This window comes from Metopolophium dirhodum, chromosome 1 (assembly GCF_019925205.1).
Source record: "Metopolophium dirhodum isolate CAU chromosome 1, ASM1992520v1, whole genome shotgun sequence".
In the NCBI taxonomy this organism is placed as follows: Eukaryota; Metazoa; Arthropoda; class Insecta; order Hemiptera; family Aphididae; genus Metopolophium; species Metopolophium dirhodum.
Window position 1 is genome coordinate 37,639,283 of NC_083560.1, and position 21,198 is coordinate 37,660,480.

A 21,198-nucleotide genomic window follows, 5' to 3' on the forward strand; every position below is an offset into this window, starting at 1 on the left:
ATGCCCCACAAGTAGACAGTTACAGCATAATTGTGATTTTTTTGCCATGAGTTGTCGTTCACTAACCGATGCTTCCCACGGCGGATACATGGTTACATATATATGTCAAATAAATGCTTATACTACAAATACTTATATTACTAATTAAATAGGTTTAAAACACTATATTATGATAAAGTGAACAGTGAATAATAATAATAATATTATTATCAGACGTCGTCGTTTATCACAACAACCGAAATACTTAACAAAACGAAGTAGAAACGCACAAAGGAATATTTTACCGTGTAGTTGTCGTGTCGCGAAGTACGTTGTCGCTAAGACGGTCGGTGGTGTCGCGTTGTCGTAGCCCGTTGTGGCGGTTGACAAGGTGTGGAGAGGTAGCTCTGACGCCTGTACTTTGTACTGGTCGTCGCTGCGTACGTCTCATACTCCCCCACCAAACCGCCGCACGGGGTACACTTGTACCGTTGCCGGTGTCTCACCGTGTGTGTGCCCACGCACTACGAATATGTTTAAAAATTAGAATGAATTGACCTCTTATAAAATTTACTATTCTTCGATTTGTCTGAGCCAGCGAGAGTTCGGTTACCAACAAGAGGTAGTAATAGTAGAAATTGGTACTACCTCAATCTTAACCACATGGTCTATAGGACAACCATGTGAGGACAAATATAGCTCCGCTCAGGAAAAAAGGTGAAATATTTTTTGTTAAGAATTGCCCACAAATTTGTATAAAATGGAAAGACACAAAGAGACGTTCTTATTATGTCAACATGTCATTCAGCTAAGTTTCCCATTTAAAAATAATATCTTCATTATCGGTTAGGTAATTTACTATCTGACCGATAAACTGATAAAACCGAAACGCCTATAGGAACTTTAGTTATCCGTCACGTACCTTATATATTCATTTAATCATCACGCGCACTGCATAACATTTTTTCGTTGTGTAATAATTTCGTATTTTTCATATTTTTGTTAGTAATATTTTTTTTTTCAAGTATGCCAAAAGAAAAGCAATCATTGGCTTTTTGTTTGAAAAGTTATGTGTCAGAATTTAGTGATTCAGTATTTACAACTTACGGAAAGATATTGTATTGTAAATTGTGTGATTCAAAAGTTGGTAGTGATAGAAAATTCAACGTTCAACAACACATTGCCAAACTAATGCAGCTATCAAACGAAGACAAAATCAATTTGTTATACAAAAAACTCAACAACTCTTAAGCAGTGATGTAGCCATAATTTTTTTACCGAGTATACGCTTTAATGTGTTTGATAAGTAAACGTGAGGGGCTTTGCCCCCCCCCCCACCCACACCCCCCATATATACTAAGTTATTATTAGTTTTATATTTATAATTACATACACTTTATTACTACCTTACCACAATTGAGCCTCTATAGTTTACAATCATACTCCTAAAATATATATTATTATACATTTAAATTCTTTATGATTACCTATGTTATTTTCTTAACTCCCCCCCCCCCCTATCACCACTTCTTTTAAGTTAAAGAAGTTAAAAACCCTAAATATTTATTAATATTTATAGTCTTAAAAGTATACTCGGTAGTATATAAATTAGGTATCACAACTTTAAGTAATTAAAAATAAATGAAATCACCATTTTTTGTAGATCAATAAATTGTTATATTTATGTAGGTAATTGTGTGACAGTGTACACGAAATAATATTTATTGACAACATTATTTTCAGTAATGCATGTTGACCGTGCATATCGGCGTCGACGATCGTTATCGATACGCTTATAATTTTAGATGTATTATATATATATATATATAGATTCATGCAATAAAGTTAAAAATAGATGTGTAAAATGTAAAAATAATAACCGTTCCTAATGAACGTGATAACAAAGAAATATGTTTGGTATTGTTGGTTATTCGTTTACTATTTATATTATAGATTTATAGCTTTATAGTATACCCGTTTGGCCGTATACCTGCGTATTACAAATTATATTATAAGTAGGTATACGCATCAACCAAAAACTGGAGAAGTCGTTATACGCTGTATACCCGCGTATACTCCCCCCTATACCACTGCTCTAAAGTAACACAAACAAGTCTTCTTTTAATAAAGATTTATGTTATGCTTTGTCATCGGCGAATATTCAATTACATAAACTAAATAATCATAATTTTAAGTCATTTTTGGAAAAATATTCATCGAAAGAAATTCCAAATCAAACTGCACTTCGTAAATGATATTTATGAAGACACTTTAGTGAAAATTAGAAGTTTTATATCTGGTAAAAAAATCAGGGTTTTGAGATTACAGATTCCGCAGGTCGTTACGTCGCAAATTTCATTATAGGAACGCTTGAACTAAATGGCCCTGGTCGTGTGTTTATATTAAACAATGAACAACTAGAGAAATCAACAATAATTTTACAATCGCTAAATTATTTGATAATTCTATGCATATATTATGGCCTGAAGGTGTATGACATGATGATATTTTATTATTTTTAAGCGACGCGGCACCATATATGGTGAAAATCGCTTGATATTTTTTATACGAAAATGATTCATGTCACACGTATTTCATCGAGTAGCTGAACAAATTAGAGTGCATTACTCAAAAGTTGACAAAATTACAGCAAACGCGAAGAAAGTATTTTGCAAGTCTCCATATCGCATTAATTGTTTTAAAGAAAAAGCACCTTTCCTATCACTTCCCCCATAACCAATCATTACAAGATGGGGAACCTGGTTAAAAGCAGCCATTTATGATTACGATAATTACGAACTAATACGAGATAATATTACATCTTTTGGTAAAAAAAGATTCTGTTTGTGTTGACAACTCTCAAAAGTACTTAAGTTATCCAGGTGTCGCTCCAAATCTGGTATATATAAAATCAAACTTTGGATTTTTGCCAGATGTTATGACTCGCCTTGAAGCAAGAAATATTCCTTTATCCGATGGAATTGAAATAATAGAAAATACCTATTTAAAATTGTCACAAGCTACAGGTTCAGTGGGGAAATTAGTACAGCAAAAAATAGACAATGTTTTATCAAACAATAATGGCTATAAAACATTAAATACAATTTCAAAAATATTGAGTGGAGAAATTACTTCTATGGATGGCTTACCCGAAGACTTAAAAGCAAATGAATTGTTATTTTTTAAATATGCACCGGGCACCGCTCACTTCCGTAAGTTGTACAACGATCTTTCTCAACATTTAAAACATTGTTAGCAGATAACAGGCATTCGTCTCAATTTGAAAATCTAATGAAGTATCGTATCATTCAATGCAATACTAAAGGTAATACAACATTTAGATAACTTAATACATATTCGTAGATAACATTTTATAAAATACATTATTTTTTTTTCAAGATGAAGAAATAGAAAACGAAGAAAGGAAACAAAATGATCTAGAAGACAACGAAAACATTTAACTTTTCAAGTATTTATTAATAAATTAATCATAATGTAATTTTTTATATATATATTTATAATTAGACAAAACAATAAAATAAAATAATTTTTTTAGAGCATATTTTATTCTTGATTTTTAAGTGCATAAGTGCATGCATATTTTTAAATTTTTAAGTACTAGAAGTCCTCAGCCCAGTCAGCCCTACAGTTATAAGAAATAAGAATTACTTATAATCTAATAATAGTTATTATTATAATATAAAGATGGTTTGTTATTACAATAGTCATTACTAATGACTAATTAGTCAATAACCGACAACCGTTGTCTGTAATTATTTGTATAGCTATTTTCTATTTGCGTTCTCACTTTCGTCGTGCGAACTATCGCGACACTGTTGGACGTAATATGATTTATATCATCGACCAGCGTAGTGCGACGTACGTAAGTAATAAGTTTATTATAGGTCACAAAATATAATATACTAATTATCGTGTTTTAACTACGCTGCAAATATAATATGGATGAATATCTCCGCGATAAAGCAATAATGTCAACACCAACAAAAGTACGATTACTAAATATGTATGTGTATATTTATTAGGACATAACTGGTTATATAGTGTTCTGCTATGTCCAGCTATAATAATAATTTATATGTAGGTATCTATCATAACAATAAATTAACTATATGCGTTTAATGTGGGTGTATAATATATTGTTTTAAAAGGTATTTATATAGTTTTCCAACCCACAAATACACGATTAATCAAGGACTGCGTTTGATTTATCCATATATGATATATATATATATATATATATATTAGGTATATATATTTAGTATTTAAATTGTGCAGCGTCATAGTGTCTGCAATGTGTACAGTTTGGAATTTATTCTTTACGGTTTATAACAATAACATTTTAGTCAAGTAGTAGGTATATAATATACCTAGTATATTGAATATAGCTACTAGTAGTAAATAGTATAATCATGGATATTATTACAGACAATTTATTATTTATTAACTATAATTTAAAAAAAATATTAGTAATGCACTTAGGTACCTTATTAAATCCAAATTACCATATATGTAAATGTAAAACTATGTGTGATAGGTACATATTATATGTAATGTATATTTTGTACGTTTATATACAATATGTTAATATTATCAAAGTTAAAGGGGGTGATTGGGATTCTAATTTACCAAAAATCAGTAACCGGCAAATATAGGTATCAATTCCATATATTAGTATTTACTTTTTATTGTATTATAAGTAGGTACATGAACGGTATGTAATAAGATTTATATCATATTTTGTTTGTTATATAGACTTGGGTTTTTGGATATTTTACAAATGAAGATGATAATAAAGTTGGCTCCATTCGAAATAATAATTATGGTATTCAGTATTACCATCGATATGGTCAACTTATAATGACGGTAATTATATGTGCAAATGGCCGACAAAAAAATTAACAAATATGTCAAACCTTATTAAAATGTACAAAGATTTCAGCTACCATTTGTTTTACCTTGCAAACAATATTTTTATGGCAAGTAATTTATATATAATAATAATTTAATTTAACTTTATTTCACAAATATATGCATATGCATAGGTACAAATTATAACAATGTAAGCCTATTGTAAGGGGTAGGTTTATAGCCCTAGTAAGACATCAATTATTATTTTTAAACCTTTAATATTTTAATTTTAATACGACTGTTTTAAGCTATATTTTAAGTGGGTAAAATATTAATTTAAATATGTATTAAAATATAACAAAAAAAAAAAAAAAATAGAAAACTTTTAAGTTTTATAATATTTATATCATTCTCAACAATCTTTAGATTCAGATAATTATATATTATATAGACGCCGTGCATTTGACTGAACACAGCACAGTGTAGTGGACAATGACTGAAATTGTGAAGGGATACACAATAATATAATAACTTTTCTGAAAAAATATTATTCTCCCTTGTGCACTAAACATTACAATATAACATACACTATAATATGACATACAAGAAAATGATAACTACATGATTTATGATATATTGTTTTACTGTGCCTTTGTCAGCCACTTTGTCCATCTTTCTCTAATTAAATGTATATTTTTATTAATAATAGATTCTTTTGGAGATGCAACAAATAAATTGCAACATATTGTGAACTCGTCAAAATGCTGACCGTTTAGGTCGTGGAAAGAGAAAGAAAATTAGGTCTATAAGAACATTGTTTGAAACTGCAGGTGTTGATGCAGATGAATCCTCGGCCTCACAGTCGGTTATAATATTGTAAGTATTATTATTATTTATATAAGTAGTACTTTTTTTTTGGCAAATTTCGCATGGAGGTCTTTTACGGGTAATACATCAGTGCCGTGAAATTTCCGGAAGTGCACGTACAAGGATTTACGTTGAGAAAATGTGTTTCACAATACAAACACTTAATGACGGTATCCATGTTTTTAAAATGCAACTAAATAGTGAAGTTTCAAGTATGAAGTAAATCAAGTCAATGACAGTCGATAAATTACAAAATATGACAGACGGGAGTTATCACTTAACAGTTAACATCATTACCACGGATGCCGAAAACCAAAACAAAGATAACAGAATTCCGGGACAAACCACTAGGAGCGCAACGCGCATGATAAGAATGCCATAAGAATGCTGCTGGGAAGCCCTCGTAAAAAACGTTTGTGTAGTTCAGGGTTGCCACCTGACCCGTATTTCTCAGGACAGTCCCGTTTTCAACAAATCTGTCCCGCTCCTGTCTTAATACCAACAGGACGCAATATGTCCCGTATTTTAGTATTTCTAAAAAAAATACACAAAAATTAATTAATTATATTATCTTATATCAAATTTATTTATAGGAACATAAATGTAATAAATATATAAATACAAAATCAAAAGTATAATACTTTAAAGTAAGAGGCTTTGTTTATATTGCCAATATGTTAACCCAATCAAATTTTTTTTTAGGCCTACTCCATTTTGTCACCAAAATTATTTGCTTACACAATAAAAAAAAAGCCATATTTATATAATATTTCATTTCATTGGAATGCTAATAAAGTTAACTTAATGATACCAACAAAAAAATGTGTGTCGCGTATTTTAACACTAAAAGTTGGTAACCCTGGTGTAGTTGGTAAAAACATTATTAAAAAGTAGTTCAGTTGTTATTTTTTTTTTTTTTTTTAAATTGTTGATTGTTATGTCAAGAACACGTGCTATAGTATTGCGTTTTTTGCTGATTCATTTATATTAGAATTGCAATAAGAAATGTATGCCATAATGTATGCAGTTTGTTCTAGTTAATTCGATCAATGAGATAGCTTTATTTTAGATAGCTTTTATAGGCAACAATAATAGTGTGCAGCTGGCCAGTTTCTGAACTTCACGGTGAGTCTTATTATATTATAATTGTACATATTAGTTAGCTAAGCATACTCACAGCGAGTTAAATTATTATTAGCATTATTAAATACCTAATTGTTGTCTGTTATTAATTGTAGTGAAGCACGATTAGTGCCATCAATTTAACTATACTGTTAATTATCATATTATATTATATATTTTGTTACCATATATTATTGTTATATTATTTGGTTGCAAAAGTTGTAATTTGTCTTTTTGTCTTACCCACCCTTGTTCACTGCGGGCAAACCCTCCTTTCGCAAGTAAAGTTGTATGCGAGCAGAGTTCCTTTCCATATAGTCCATTATTTTGTAGAGAGTTAGGTGTCGGGGAACCTCTCACATTGCATGATAGCCCCCGCCCGTACAATTATATATAAAATAAACAATTCAGATTAACCTATGCCAATAATTAAGATGTGAAACTTATTAGTTTTTGCCTATATGAAATTTTAAATGTTCACATGTTTGCATACTTCAATAGAATTTTATTTTGTATCAAGTTGCAACTTACTCACAATGTCCCAAAATACAGCTCTAATTGTCATAACAATCAAATCAATAACGACTAATTCTAAAAGAACTTTTTGTAACAAATGTAATTAATAACCATCCGTATAATATCATCATATTTATCAATTAGGTATGGGATTTGTCAAAATGACAGTAAATAAAGAAAACTAATAATTTCAATGTAATTCTACCAAGTTCTTATATTCAATAAATTAAAATAATAATAAAATAGTGAGCAAGTGGATAACGCTTTGCTAAACATTACGTGTCGTGTGGCTGGTAGCTGATGGGTCAGTATTAAGTTTAATTTAATGATATAAAATCATTTTATAAAAAAAAAAAACAATTCTGAGCAAATAGCCAAATACTGTCAGCCTATATTACAATATAAGTACCTATATTTGATGGTATTGCAGTTAAAATAATTAATTCTACTTTTTGTAAAACAGTAGATTGAATTATTTTTTGCCAAAAACAATTAATTTGATATAATTTAAAAGCTTCAGGTAGGTACAGTATGAAATACTTATGAAAACCTAGAAATGACTATTGAACGTTTTATATACTTTTAACTACAAAATAATTTGCAAATTGTTGATGAATTTTGTTAAAAATAGTGGATAATATTATATAATATTAACAAACCCATCAAATACATTTAAAAATACATCTATTTTAAGTATTCTTATTTTTGAATCAATAACACGTTTTTTGTCCCTCCTGAAAAATTGACAATATGGAGATAGAACTTCTACGAATTAGTCTGACGATATGAAATCTTTTATATTTTTGAACAGATATTAAAGAAACTATACGGATCCTTGTATTACATTTTCAAACTCTTTGACATAGCAAAGAACTTTTTATGGATAAGAATTATAAAAACAAATCTTGTCAAAAACTTGGGTTGTGTAAAAAAGACCATTTTTCCTCAATTAAATTTTTGTTTTTCCCTATGTATACGAAAACACTTGTGAATTTTCAATTTTTACCTGTTAAATGCATCCAACTATACTCATTCAAAATAAGACCGTGACTAGGCGGCGACCAGTTTTCGTCGGGCGGCGGTCAGACATATGGCCAGATGCCTTCCTTACTACGGCGACGCGTCGGGCGCTGCCACGGAACAAAGCCACACCCATGCACACAACTCGACCGCCTGGTCACGGTCTTATTTTGAATAGAGTATAGATACACTTTCCATTCAGAATAGATACTGAAGTCCAAACAAGTAGTGTGTTTCTTTGCAATTTAAATAACATGTTGAGGCCCTCTGTGTTATTAAAACTGGATTCTTGCTCAGCAAATTTGTATAACATAAAAATTAAAACTTTGTTAATAATATGTCAGTGCAACATTTGTTTTCAATTCTTAAACTGTGAGCAACATTCAAATGTGAGTACAGTAGACCTAATTTCATACTGTTAGCTTAAATATTAGAGTGATATGACATAACATTATACTATAACTTAAATAAAAATATTTTTTAACTAACCTTAAGAGAAGCACTAAGCATTTATTCGTATTTTACTTTTAACGCAAGCTATGGATATTTTAAAATTTTAACATATAATTATTTATTTATTAATTTATTAATTTATTTAGACTAAGCCTTTTCGAAACAAATATAAGTACACGCACACAATTAGATATACAATGTGTCCCGTGAACAGGTGGGTATGTTAATTAATAGCCCAGTAAAATAGTTATAAAATAAAAACCTATCAATAATGTTCTCACCTTTAAGTTACATAAATCACTCCAATATTGTATGGCTTCGTCTTAGCCGGCAGAATTATCTTCAAGGAAGTCAATATCTGAAAAATTGCCAATATATAGGCTCGACTTCCTAGTTCCTTGTATGAGGTACATCATATATTTCAGTTTTGAAAACCATAATAAGTATAATCCACTGTATGAACTAAAAAACGATAAACCATTAAGTAACTTTTGGTTTTAGCAAATATTTAAAATTGGAGACTTGAGTAATATACTTACATAAGTGTGTGTGAATTAGACATTATTCAGTTTCAGGTGAATTAAAATGATCAACTGTAACGTCTCCAAATCTTTTTTTTTTCTATTCATTTTCTTCTAACTCATTGCTACAGAAATATAATTTCCTGAAAATGTCTAGTTGTAAAAAATATCTTAATACCTAATTCATAAATTATATTAAATGATTTTACCTCTTAGATGATTTACTTGTAGTGCTTAGAGTATTACCAATATTGATGTAAATTATTAAAATGTATTTCATATTGTTTATTTTACTTCTCCATCCCAGACAAGTGGTTTGTATTAGGTATGTTTGAGACAGCCTCTGGACATAATGTCCACTAATTTACTGAACCTTGTTTATAATCACTGATTGTAAAATGCTTACCGCAGATTCTATGCCAGATAGAAATTGGGTTATCATTTAATTTGAAGATTTTTAGTCATTATTTCCTTCTATTTTCATTTTTTTAGGAAATCTATATGTTGTGAACCAATTAGCAAATTAGACTGACCCTATATTATTAAGAAATATAATCAGTATCTACAACTCGAAAATAATACTTACAAATGAAAATTAAGGTAATGTGGAGAGGCGATACTTTGGTTGTTTTACTAAAAAGAATACACTTATGCATGGTAATTTTTTACTAAAATTTATGAACAGAACTTTGTACGAATGTAGTCTGTAGTCGAAATTCAAATAATCGAATGATTCAAAAGTTAGCGAACAATAAAATAATATTGTTATTTATGTTATATATTATATTAATTTATGTTGTTATTTATTAATTGATAACGATTAATTATTATCTTAATATTCGTGGTACATTGTGATAAGTCAGAATGGTTATCTATAGGAGGTACTTCTGGCCGATATGGCGGGCGTTAAATTTTATCGAAGTCCAAAACATCGGCAACGCTGCCTTCATAATCCTAACTTCTGTTTAAACTTAAAACTGTAATATAAAGATAAAAATAAACTTTTTTAATTTGTTTGTTTTACGTCGTCGGTGGTGTGCAGACGCTTGTTAAAATCCAAACTTAATTAATTTAGTTGTATGACCACCCGTTAATTTATTGTAAGTCAGTTTTAGTATAATAAATTTAGTGGTCCATTTTTAGTTAGATGTTTGTTGTAGGTATTTATGTAAAATGTGTCTTGATTTCTTTAAAAAGAATTGGACTAATCGGCGATAGCTGGTCGTTTAATTTCATATCATACTTAGGTTTTAATTGTTTTTCTGTGTGTTTTCAGTGCTTTGAAATATTGAATAAACATACATAGGTATTAATCATGTCAGACAGCGTAGAATTTCAAATTGAAGATCAAGAATTCGTATTGAAACCTGATAATGAACTTAGGTTTGAAGTTGAAAACAAAAATGAAACAGTTGTGTTAGAAGTAAGTACATCCAATAGTCCTGCATATAAAATATGTTATATTACTCAATGTTAAATTGGTACACAATTGGTATACAATTTTTTTAATAATTAGATAGGTACATTTGAAAATAATTAATATGAACTTATGCAATTATAATTGTTTAAAATGTATTTATTTCATGAAACAAAAATACATTTAGTATCAAGTGATTTTTATTTTTAAACGAAGAGTGAGGACCAAGAATCACCTATGTAAACATAAACATACCTACTTTAAGTGTAATAAAATATGCAAAGTCACTTATATATATTCTGTTAAAGGTTATAGACATAATAAATTTATGGTGATTTTTAATTTTTTTAGTTGAAAACTGGCCTGGCAGAAATTTTTGGGACAGAATTAATTAAAAGTAAATTGTATACGTTTTATTTTGGAGCAAAAATTGCGGTGTTTACGTGGCAAGGGTGTACATTAAGATTACGAGGAAAAAAAGGAATTAGTTATATAGCCAAAGAGACCCCAATGGTAAGAATAATGATATTTTTAATTTAATTTACTTAATAGAGATTACTTATTTCTACTATTTATTATTAATTTAAACTATATTATGGTGTATATGCATAATAATGTATCAATTGTTTTTAAAATATTAAAATCACATTCATAACTGTACATTTTTCTTCAAATTTACTAAATAGTTTTATTGCAATTAATTTTATTTATCTATTTATAAATTTATCTTTTTATCAAAATGGATATATTTCTGTTTAATCTTCAATTTTAAGGGAATGTTGCAGACTAATTGTTTTCCAGCTGACTTATGGAAACATACCAAATTTGCATTTAGTAGACCCTACCTTGTGAAGTTAGCTTAAATTTTAAAATAAATTAACATTATTTTAAAACTGAAAGTTTAGAACGTTATCTGTGGTTATTTGTTTGATTTTTTAAGGTATTTAAATTTTGATGAATTTTATGACATATTACATAAAAGTTAAAATATTTAAAAAGCCAATGCCCAACAGAAATAATTTTTTTAAACTTAAATTTACTATAATATTAAAGCTAACAACACAGAATTTGTTGTACTAAACGTACATTTCTATATTGCATCTAGATCAGACAGAGTAAACAAATACAATGTCTCTTTCAAAGATGTATTTTTAATTTTTAATTCTTCGATATTAAAAAAACTCATTCAAGTTTTTTAGTGTTCACAGATTAGATAATATACGAACATCATTATAAAGTAAAATAAAAAAAAAACTTTTGAATTAATTCTTGTGTTTTAAAATGCTTAACTTAATATCTAAAATAATGCAAAATATATATAAACAGTTGTCTGTAATGTAACACCTGATAAATCAATTTATTTTAGCCATATAATTTTAGCTTCATTTATACCTTAATATCTTTTGAGAATAAAAAATAGCTCATATATTTTAATACTATTCAGCTGGAAAAACACAAATTAACCGAAAAAAAAAATTGGTAGAGTTCAATACAATTATTAATAATTAATTACTTTTATAGGTATGAATGTCTGAATGATTATCTATTTACATATTTTAACCGTGTTTAATTTTTTAGATGTTTTATTTAAATTGCCATGCATCATTAGAACAACTACGGGTAAAATCAGAAAAAGAAAAGATGAAAGGTCCTATTACAATGATAGTTGGACCGACTGATGTGGGTAAATCTACTCTTTGTAGAATACTACTAAACTATAGTGCACGAATGAATGCTCTTGGTCGTAGACCCATCTATGTTGACCTGGACCCGGGTCAGGGACAAATATCAGTTCCAGGAACAATTGGTTTGTATAGATTTTAAATTCATCATAAGACAATAGTCCTAACGAGAATAATAATTTGTAGGAGCAGTCGTGGTAGAAAAGCCAGCCGAAGTAGATGAAAGTTTCTCCCAAGCAGCTCCACTAGTCTATCATTATGGACATACAACCATGAGTATTAATTCAACTTTGTACAACACTTTAATATCTCGTATGGCAGAAGTTATTCATCAACGAATGGATGAAAATCCTAGAAGTAATTTTTATCTATTAAATATTATTTGAACTTAACTTATATGATTATATCTATTATACAGATGGTTACACGACAAATGAGGCTAAGTGACATAGCATAATATATTACTGGGTAGTAAGAGATGAGCTCTATCTATTGGTTAACATTTTACTATTTTCTGATAATAATTTAAAGTGATATTGAATTTCATAGTTTAGGATTTATATGAGACTTCATGTGTAGAAAGAAATGATTTATAAAATTTAAAAACATTAGGTCGGTAAGGAATTAATAAAGTTTTGGTTTAATTATAATAATTTGTTCAGTATGACTTCCAATATTTTGTAAATATTTAATGAGTAAAACATACTGTTTTACTGTTTTAAAAGGATAATAATAATAATTAATAAGTATTATGAAGAGAATGTGTAAAGCTTAATTTTATTTTTACAGTTAACTGTTCTGGATTAATAATTAACACGTGCGGTTGGATAAAAGGTAAAGGTTACCAGCATTTGATTCACATTGCACTCGCTTTTGAAGTTGATGTTATTCTTGTACTTGATCAAGAACGATTATATAATGAACTAGTGAGAGATATGCCAGTATTTGTCAAAGTTGTTCTTTTACCAAAAAGTAGAGGAGTAAGTATTACCAATAAGTTTTTTGGGTACTTACCCATTAATGTGGCTAGATTTATAAAAGGCTGCAAGAAAAAATAATATAAATAGCTCTGCCTAATAAAACTTAATGTGTTAAGCTTAAGTCAACAAACCAATTCCCTGCAATAAGTACATATAACATATAGGATTTGATTTTTTTTATATATATTTTACATTACATTTCAAAAATATCTGTTTCCTATGAAATATTTGAATTTGTGACCCACTTAGTCATATCTTGAATAAAATACTCATTGGAAAATTCAGAAAATTTTATTTTTATGGTAAATCACACAATATTGTTAAGATGAAAATGCACATTTGGTGGCAGTTGTAGATCGCCTTTATATGCATTAAGCTTTCTTGGGCAGACCTAATATTCTATTATTCTTGGTCTTGGCATACAGTATATAAATATTTACCCCTGTCAAACAAAAGCAACAAAAGTAAATATTTGTGTATGTCTCAATAAATGCTGTCTTCAACAAATTTTACTCCTTTTTTTTAATGTACTAAATAAAAATTTATTTGTACAAGTACACAACACTTTTTAAATTACGGTTAAAACTTATCTTACAAAAATATAAAGCTGCATATTGTCATATTGATCATAATACATAAATAATGTAACTATTAAATTTAAATCATTTTATACCAACGGTAATATTATTATTTTCTAAAGTTTTTTATCAAAACAAAAATTGATTTAGTTTAATCATAGCCATGTTGTAAAATTTGATTTAACTTCTATTAACCGTTTATTAAAAAATTAGACATATTTTATAATATGTAGAAATTATGATGTATCTATTATTATAAATTTGATTTATTTTATAATTAGGTAGCTGAAAAGAGTAATAAGTTTAGATGTGAAGGTAGAGAGGCACGTATTCGAGAATTCTTTTATGGTAGTCCTAGGAATGTACTTCATCCACACACCTGCATTGTAAGGTTTTCCGACATAAAAGTATATAGAATTGGAGTGCTACCCATTCCAAATACATTGATGCCAATAGATATGCAAAAAACTGATTTAGAGACAAAACTTCAACCTGTTACTCCAGGTAAATATAAAAAACATTTAGTGCATAGTATAATATTAATTAATAAAAGGGTGGGCAAGTGGATGTCGCTCTACTGTACAATAGGTTACAAGTGCGTCATTGTAATGTATGGTATTAAATTTAAATTCAATGATATATTATCATTGTATAAGAAAAACAATTCTGAGTGAAGACGGTCAGACAACGTATAATATTACTAAGTATATTTGATGATGATATTGTGAACAAAGGAAAATTATATATAACCTATTTACGTGGAACCTTGTTTTAAATTTTCAATCCTTAGCTATAAAAGTTGAAAATTTTATACATTTTTAACTACAAAATAATTATTAAATTTTATATTTGATAAATTTTGTCAAAATTCAAACTTTAAATGCTCATGAAATAAAATTATGCCTATGTATTTTTAATAGTTTTCAACTGCTATTATAACAATATATCAGGAGCCTTGCATTAAATGTTCACACTTTTTTACCCAACAAATAAAATTTTATTGATATTTATAGAAAAAAAAACTAAAAAAATTGAAAACTGACAATGTCCGTAAACAGCTCAAAAAGAGTCAATTAATTCTCAAAATTTTATCGTGTATAGAAAATGCTAATACAAATATTCAGTGAAATTTTCAAGTATCTATAGTCATACGTTTTTTAATTACAACAAAATAAGTAAATCGTTACTTAGAGAAATCGAGTGAATATCAAATGTAAAAATATGAGTTTCAAACGTTCTTAAAAACTTAATTTCACTTTCTTATAGATATTTTTTTTTTGATAAAGGTAGACAAATTTATGAGGACTCTTGCATTACATTTTCAAATATTAGATTTAAAAAGAAAGTTTTTATGAATTTCTTACTCAAAATAATTTGGAAATTTTCGTCATTTTTACGTATTTTGTCAATATTTGAACTTTAAATGCATAAATTGTGACTATGGTTTTTAAATATTTTTCATCTGTCTTTGAAACAAGACACAAAAAAAATAAGAAAACACACATCATTGTAAAATTAATACATTCATCGTTCCACTCAGAATCTAAAATACTTTTCCATTAAGATTATTTTTTAAAAATATTTTGACAATTTTTACAGGGCCAAATATGATGCATCATGTGTTAGCTCTGAGTTTCAGTACAATGGTAGAAGAAGACGTTGTTAGGAATAGTGTTGCTGGTTTTGTCTGTGTGTAAGTATTGTTTAGAATCGTTCAATGTAATATAACAAAATTTTGATGCACAACCGTTTTAATACATTTTTTTTTATTTCTCTAGAACAAATGTTGACACCTCAAAAAAAATGTTAACTCTATTGTCACCTCAACCAAAACCTCTGCCTGAAACAATTTATCTCATGTCAGATGTACAGTTCATGGACAACAATGCTTGAAACTGTCTGTTTGAAAAAAATATTTTGTATGTTACAATATAGATACTGTTAATGATTATTTTTTTTAGTACATAATATATTTTTCTTAGCCTTTAAGAATAATTAATAAATCCCAAGTCACAAATATTTTAGCATGATTTCTCTATCCAGTAAATTATATTTATTCAAATGACTGCTAGTTCAAAATTCAGGATTACGTGGTCTATATCTACTCTCTTAATTAGGTACTCAAATAAATAATGTCTTTACAATTATTTTTATTCAGTTAAGGACTTTTTCACTCATTTATTGTGCCGGTGGGCCAGCCTAATACGCAAATATGCAATAACTGAAATTCATATTTATGTATTATTCTACATTTCTAATTGGTTTTTTTACCAATGGTATTTTACTATGGTATATTATTACTTATTAGCATAAATGACAAAACTTCAAAACAATGTTACGAGACATTTTTACGTAGGTACATGAAATGTTTACTGAATGTTTATATTAGCATTTTCTATACACCATAACATTTTCCAAATATTTTGACTTATTTTGAGCTGTGTACGGACATTTTCGGTTTCCATTTTTTTTAGTTTTTTTTTCTATAAATATCAATAAAATTTTATCTGTTTGGTAAAAGAGCTTGAAAATTTAATAGAAGGCTCCTAGGTTATTGTTTCAAAGGCAGATGAAAAAAATTAAAAATCCTTAGTCACAGTTTTTATTTATAAGCATTTAAAGTTCAAATCTTGACAAAATACGGATAATCACAAAAATTAGGAAATTGTTTTGAGTTGAGAATTCATAAAAATTTTCTTTTTAAATCTAAGATTTGAAAATGTAATACAAAACTGTCCACAAGTTTGTCTACCTTTATCAAAAAAAAAAAATGTCTACAAGAAAGTCAAATTAAATTTTTATGAGCGTTTGAAATTCATATATTTACAACATTTGATATTCACTCGATTTCTCGTGTAACGATTTTCTTATTTTGTTGTAAATAAAAAACGTATGACTGTAGATACTTGAAAATTTCACTGAATATTTGTATTAGCATTTTCTATACACGATAAAATTTGACACTTTTCGAGCTGTTTACGGACGTTGTCAGTTTTCAATTTTTTTAGTTTTTTTTTCTATAATTAACAATAAAATTTTATTTGTTGGGTAAAAAAGCGTGAACATTTAATGTATGGCTCCTGATATATTGTTACAATAGCAGTTGAAAAATATTAAAAATACATAGGCACAATTTTATTTCATGAGCATATAAAGTTTGAATTTTGACAAAATTTATCAAATATTAAATTTAATAATTATTTTGTAGTTAAAAATGTATAAAATGTTCAACTTTTATAGCTAAGGATTGAAAATTTAAAACAAGGCTCTACGTAAATATATTATATATAAATTCCTTTGTTCACAATAATATCATCAAATATACTTGGTAATATCATAGGCACAAATATAATATTTCAACCGCACCATAATTATTATTATACGATAATTTTTAAATAAAAAAATACGATTTTTTCATAAAATATATATATTAATTTTTTATGTTGGTTAGGTTGGTTATACCTATTCGTATAATTTGTAGGGAATTTTGGATTCTATGTTGGTACAATTGGTTGGGATTTGCTGGTTTTTTTTTATCCTCCATGAAATTTTGGGAGAACTAACTGATGCCCGTCGCCCGAAGGTAATGAGGCGATTTGTTGTCCGGCTTCCCGACATCCGCAAATCATATCGTTTCCACTCATTTCCAGTGCTCTCTATCTTAAACTGTGGTTCATACAGTTGGTTGTTTATAATGTTGTGAAAAGAAGAAACGACAAAACGACAAACCGATAAAACCATTTTAGACAAAACGAATGTAAATCGTCAATGTGTAATCGAAATTTGAAACGTTTAAATAAAATTCGTATTGTTCCCAGTTATTTCTATCTTAGTCCGTGATTTTGTCGTAGTTAAATAATATTGTACCCGACGTTCCTCGTTCGTTCTTTATTTTAAATATATTCCATCCTTGTGTATACAGTGTACACACACTTTGTTCGTATTGTATTATTATCTCAGGTAAGACAAATTATGGTTGCTAAAGAAATTCATTTACTAAATCCACATTGGATATTTCGGAATAAACGTGGCTCTTAAAAACACCGCCATAGCCGTTCGTTTTGCTATGGGCCGAGAGAGAAAGCAAACGGTGTGTTTACGTCCTCCTAATGATTATGATAGACTTTTATAATTGTGGAGAGTGATTTAATTTTTTCTGTGTTCATTATTATGGTGTCATACATTTTGAATGAATTCCTGTCATTGAATATAAATATTAATTTCTTTAAAATTAAATACAATTTCAAGATATAGGAATAATAAAATTAAAAATTATACCTTAATAATCATGTATAATATTAATAATAATACTGATTTAAATGTTTAAACTTTTATCTGTTTAAAAATAAAATAACCTACCTATAACAATATAAATTTTAAAAAAAATGTACTTACTGTTTTTAATTAAAACTAAAGGATTATTTACAATCTAAACATTGTATTTTTGAACATTAAATAAATTTGATAAATTTTGTAAAAACCCATACATTTAAAAATTACAATCTATTACTAAGTTTAAATGTAATCAATAATGACACATACATTTAATTAATTTAGGAATTTTATACACATATATATGACTTTGGAATTCTCATTAAGCTACTATGAATTAATAATTTAATTTGATGAAATTGTACAAACTTGTAAAATATGAATTAAAAATTGCATATAAACATATTATAAGGTCTAAATGCCTATTACATTACTACATTGGTTTTATTTCAAATTCTTGGTGTATGCATGTCTTTGAAATAGATATAGTTATAAATTTGAGTCAAATTAAATTTTAAGAGATTCATTGTTTTAACTACCCACACTTTAAAACTATGTAAAATTGAATGTGTTATGGTGGAATGGGAATTCCAGTTTCTATATGGAATTGGTCTTTCAGTTAATTAATTCTGAAATGGGTGAAATATTTTCAATAATCTTATTAAAATGAATAATTTTTTATTGATTTTAGAAGAAAAAAAATGACTGAAGCTGTGGTGAGTGGAAAAGATACCGGCTGCTTATTCGTTAACAATGGTAATGATTTGTTGACTTTAAAAAAAGTTGTATCCAAAAAAACACACAAAGACGGTGAAATACGAAAACTTAATAAATCTGTAGACACTAATGGCAGTGAATTAAATGGAAACCACGATAAAACTGATAGCATACATTTTGATGTCGATACTACGTCATCGTTAGAACCAAATTTTGAAATGGATAGTGATACAGATCGTAATATTACTATCGGTTCAATTATCACCCAAGAAGATCGTGAATCAGAAACTATTTATATCTTTAATGAAAATTCAAATGAAGCAGATGTAAATAACGGTGAAAAAGATATTCAAGTACGTTTAAATTCAATGGAATATAATAATTTTGTTAAAATTAGAAAGAAACACAAAAAAAAATGTACTTATTATTTTAGGTTAGATTAATATCTGAAAAACTTGGCACACCATGAATTTAGGTCATGTTCTCATTTTATCAATATCCAGAAAAAATAAAAACAAAAATATTCATACAAAATATGTCTTAAATGAATAACCCAATGATAATATTACTGGTTTACCTTAACTTAATGTCTTTAGTGATAATATTTAAAAAGGAATGGGGTAGGTAGGTTTTAAAAAAATCTTTCCTCTTTGTAAATAAAAAAAATATATTTAAATCAGTTTTTATTTTGATGTTAATTGTTTTTTTTCTGCTCAAGATAATATCATTAACTGATTTAAGATTAAAACATTATATTATGTTTAATTTTTTGTATACCAATTGTCGAACGCAGCGAGGGAACATCCCTCCACTTATTATAAGTTCTATTTTTCATTTCTCCCCTTATTCATAACCTTTGAACACTGGTCATTAGTAATTAAATACGTACAATTAATTAGTATATTTTTGAGAAATAACTACTTAATTTCAAATATATTTTATGCTGACCATAGTTTCTAGATATTTTTCCTGTGTAACAACCTATACAAAAAACTACTTATTAAGTTTCATATGGGACTCTATATTGTTGTAACTCTATTTTCTTGTTAAATTAGGTACATAAGATAAAAAAACACGGCAAGAAGTTATATAATATAACATGACAAAATGTTTACTTTCATGTTATTTATTAATTAATATGTAATGTGAATTGAAAATCTCAGTTTAAAAACTACTTAATTTTTCAGGTAACTCCTTCAATCAAATGTCCAGATGTTCCATATTCTCCGAGTGATTCTTTATATGATAATGATTCACATGATTTGCAAAATGATTATTCAGAATTAAATAATATTGGATCACCTGCGTCTAACTTTAATATACCAGTAAGAGCACCATTACATTTTTATAAGGATTCAGATACTACGTCTGAGGGTGATCATTTTTTACTGGAAAAAGAAGTATTAAATAATAAGCGAAAACGAAAATTTGAAGATTTGGCAGAACAAGATCAAAAGTCTACTAAGATACTCAAATTGTGGAACTTGATGAAATATCCTTTCCAAAAAATAACATATGGTACTTTAATAAGTGAAGATAAATCAAATATTTCTATAGCGGAAATCATAGCTGAAAGAGAGAATACCATAGAACCCGAATCTGTTGTTTGTGAGAATAATAGTGATGATGCAAAAACTGAAGAAAAAGAGACTCAAAACAATTTTGAGGCAGATGAAGAAATTGAGGATACTTCAATAAATGTGAATACACAACCGTTCTGGAAGGACTGTAACATAATGTAACAACTGCAAAAGGTATAATTTAGTTATTTTAATATTCTTGTTTTATAGAAATGTATGTTCATATTAATCAAATAATACGTTGAATATTCAGGTCTTATTGCCTTATTCCTCTTTTACACTAAAATGTATTTTTGTTTTTTTTACCCGAACTATTTAATTAAAAATGACCATTTACAGTGTTCTCAAATAATCATTTGAATCTAACATATTATTGAGAAAACATTTGTGTTTTAGAATTACTGAAGAGGTACTTGTAATTTTCATTATTTTTTAAGCATATAAATAACCATTATTTATATTCCAATAAATATTTAACTCTTTTTTCTTGTATATTTAATTGCAGTGTCATGTTCCAAACTAGTTTTATACATATAGTTAAATACAGTAAATATTAATTATGAAAATCAACATATTTTTTATGCATTGTAATATAATTTTCAATATGTATACTTTTTGACTTAGT

The 21,198-nt window shown here is 27.7% G+C and overlaps 2 protein-coding genes across 2 annotated transcripts; both read left to right on the forward strand.

The window, feature by feature from the left end:
• The first annotated feature begins 6,647 nt into the window (after positions 1–6,647).
• On the forward strand, positions 6,648–19,020 carry LOC132936133 (protein CLP1 homolog). The gene is made up of 10 exons (XM_061002818.1): positions 6,648–6,840; positions 10,624–10,770; positions 11,116–11,277; positions 12,343–12,571; positions 12,633–12,803; positions 13,236–13,426; positions 14,286–14,508; positions 15,604–15,697; positions 15,783–15,923; positions 18,968–19,020. The coding sequence occupies exons 2-9, from the start codon at positions 10,663–10,665 to the stop codon at positions 15,895–15,897; spliced, it is 1,293 nt and encodes a 430-aa protein (XP_060858801.1). The 5' UTR covers positions 6,648–6,840; positions 10,624–10,662; the 3' UTR covers positions 15,898–15,923; positions 18,968–19,020.
• LOC132937853 (uncharacterized) lies at positions 17,571–20,735 on the forward strand. Its single transcript, XM_061004429.1, has 4 exons — positions 17,571–17,587; positions 18,968–19,133; positions 19,218–19,346; positions 20,181–20,735. The coding sequence occupies exons 1-4, from the start codon at positions 17,571–17,573 to the stop codon at positions 20,733–20,735; spliced, it is 867 nt and encodes a 288-aa protein (XP_060860412.1).
• The last annotated feature ends 463 nt before the right edge of the window (positions 20,736–21,198 follow it).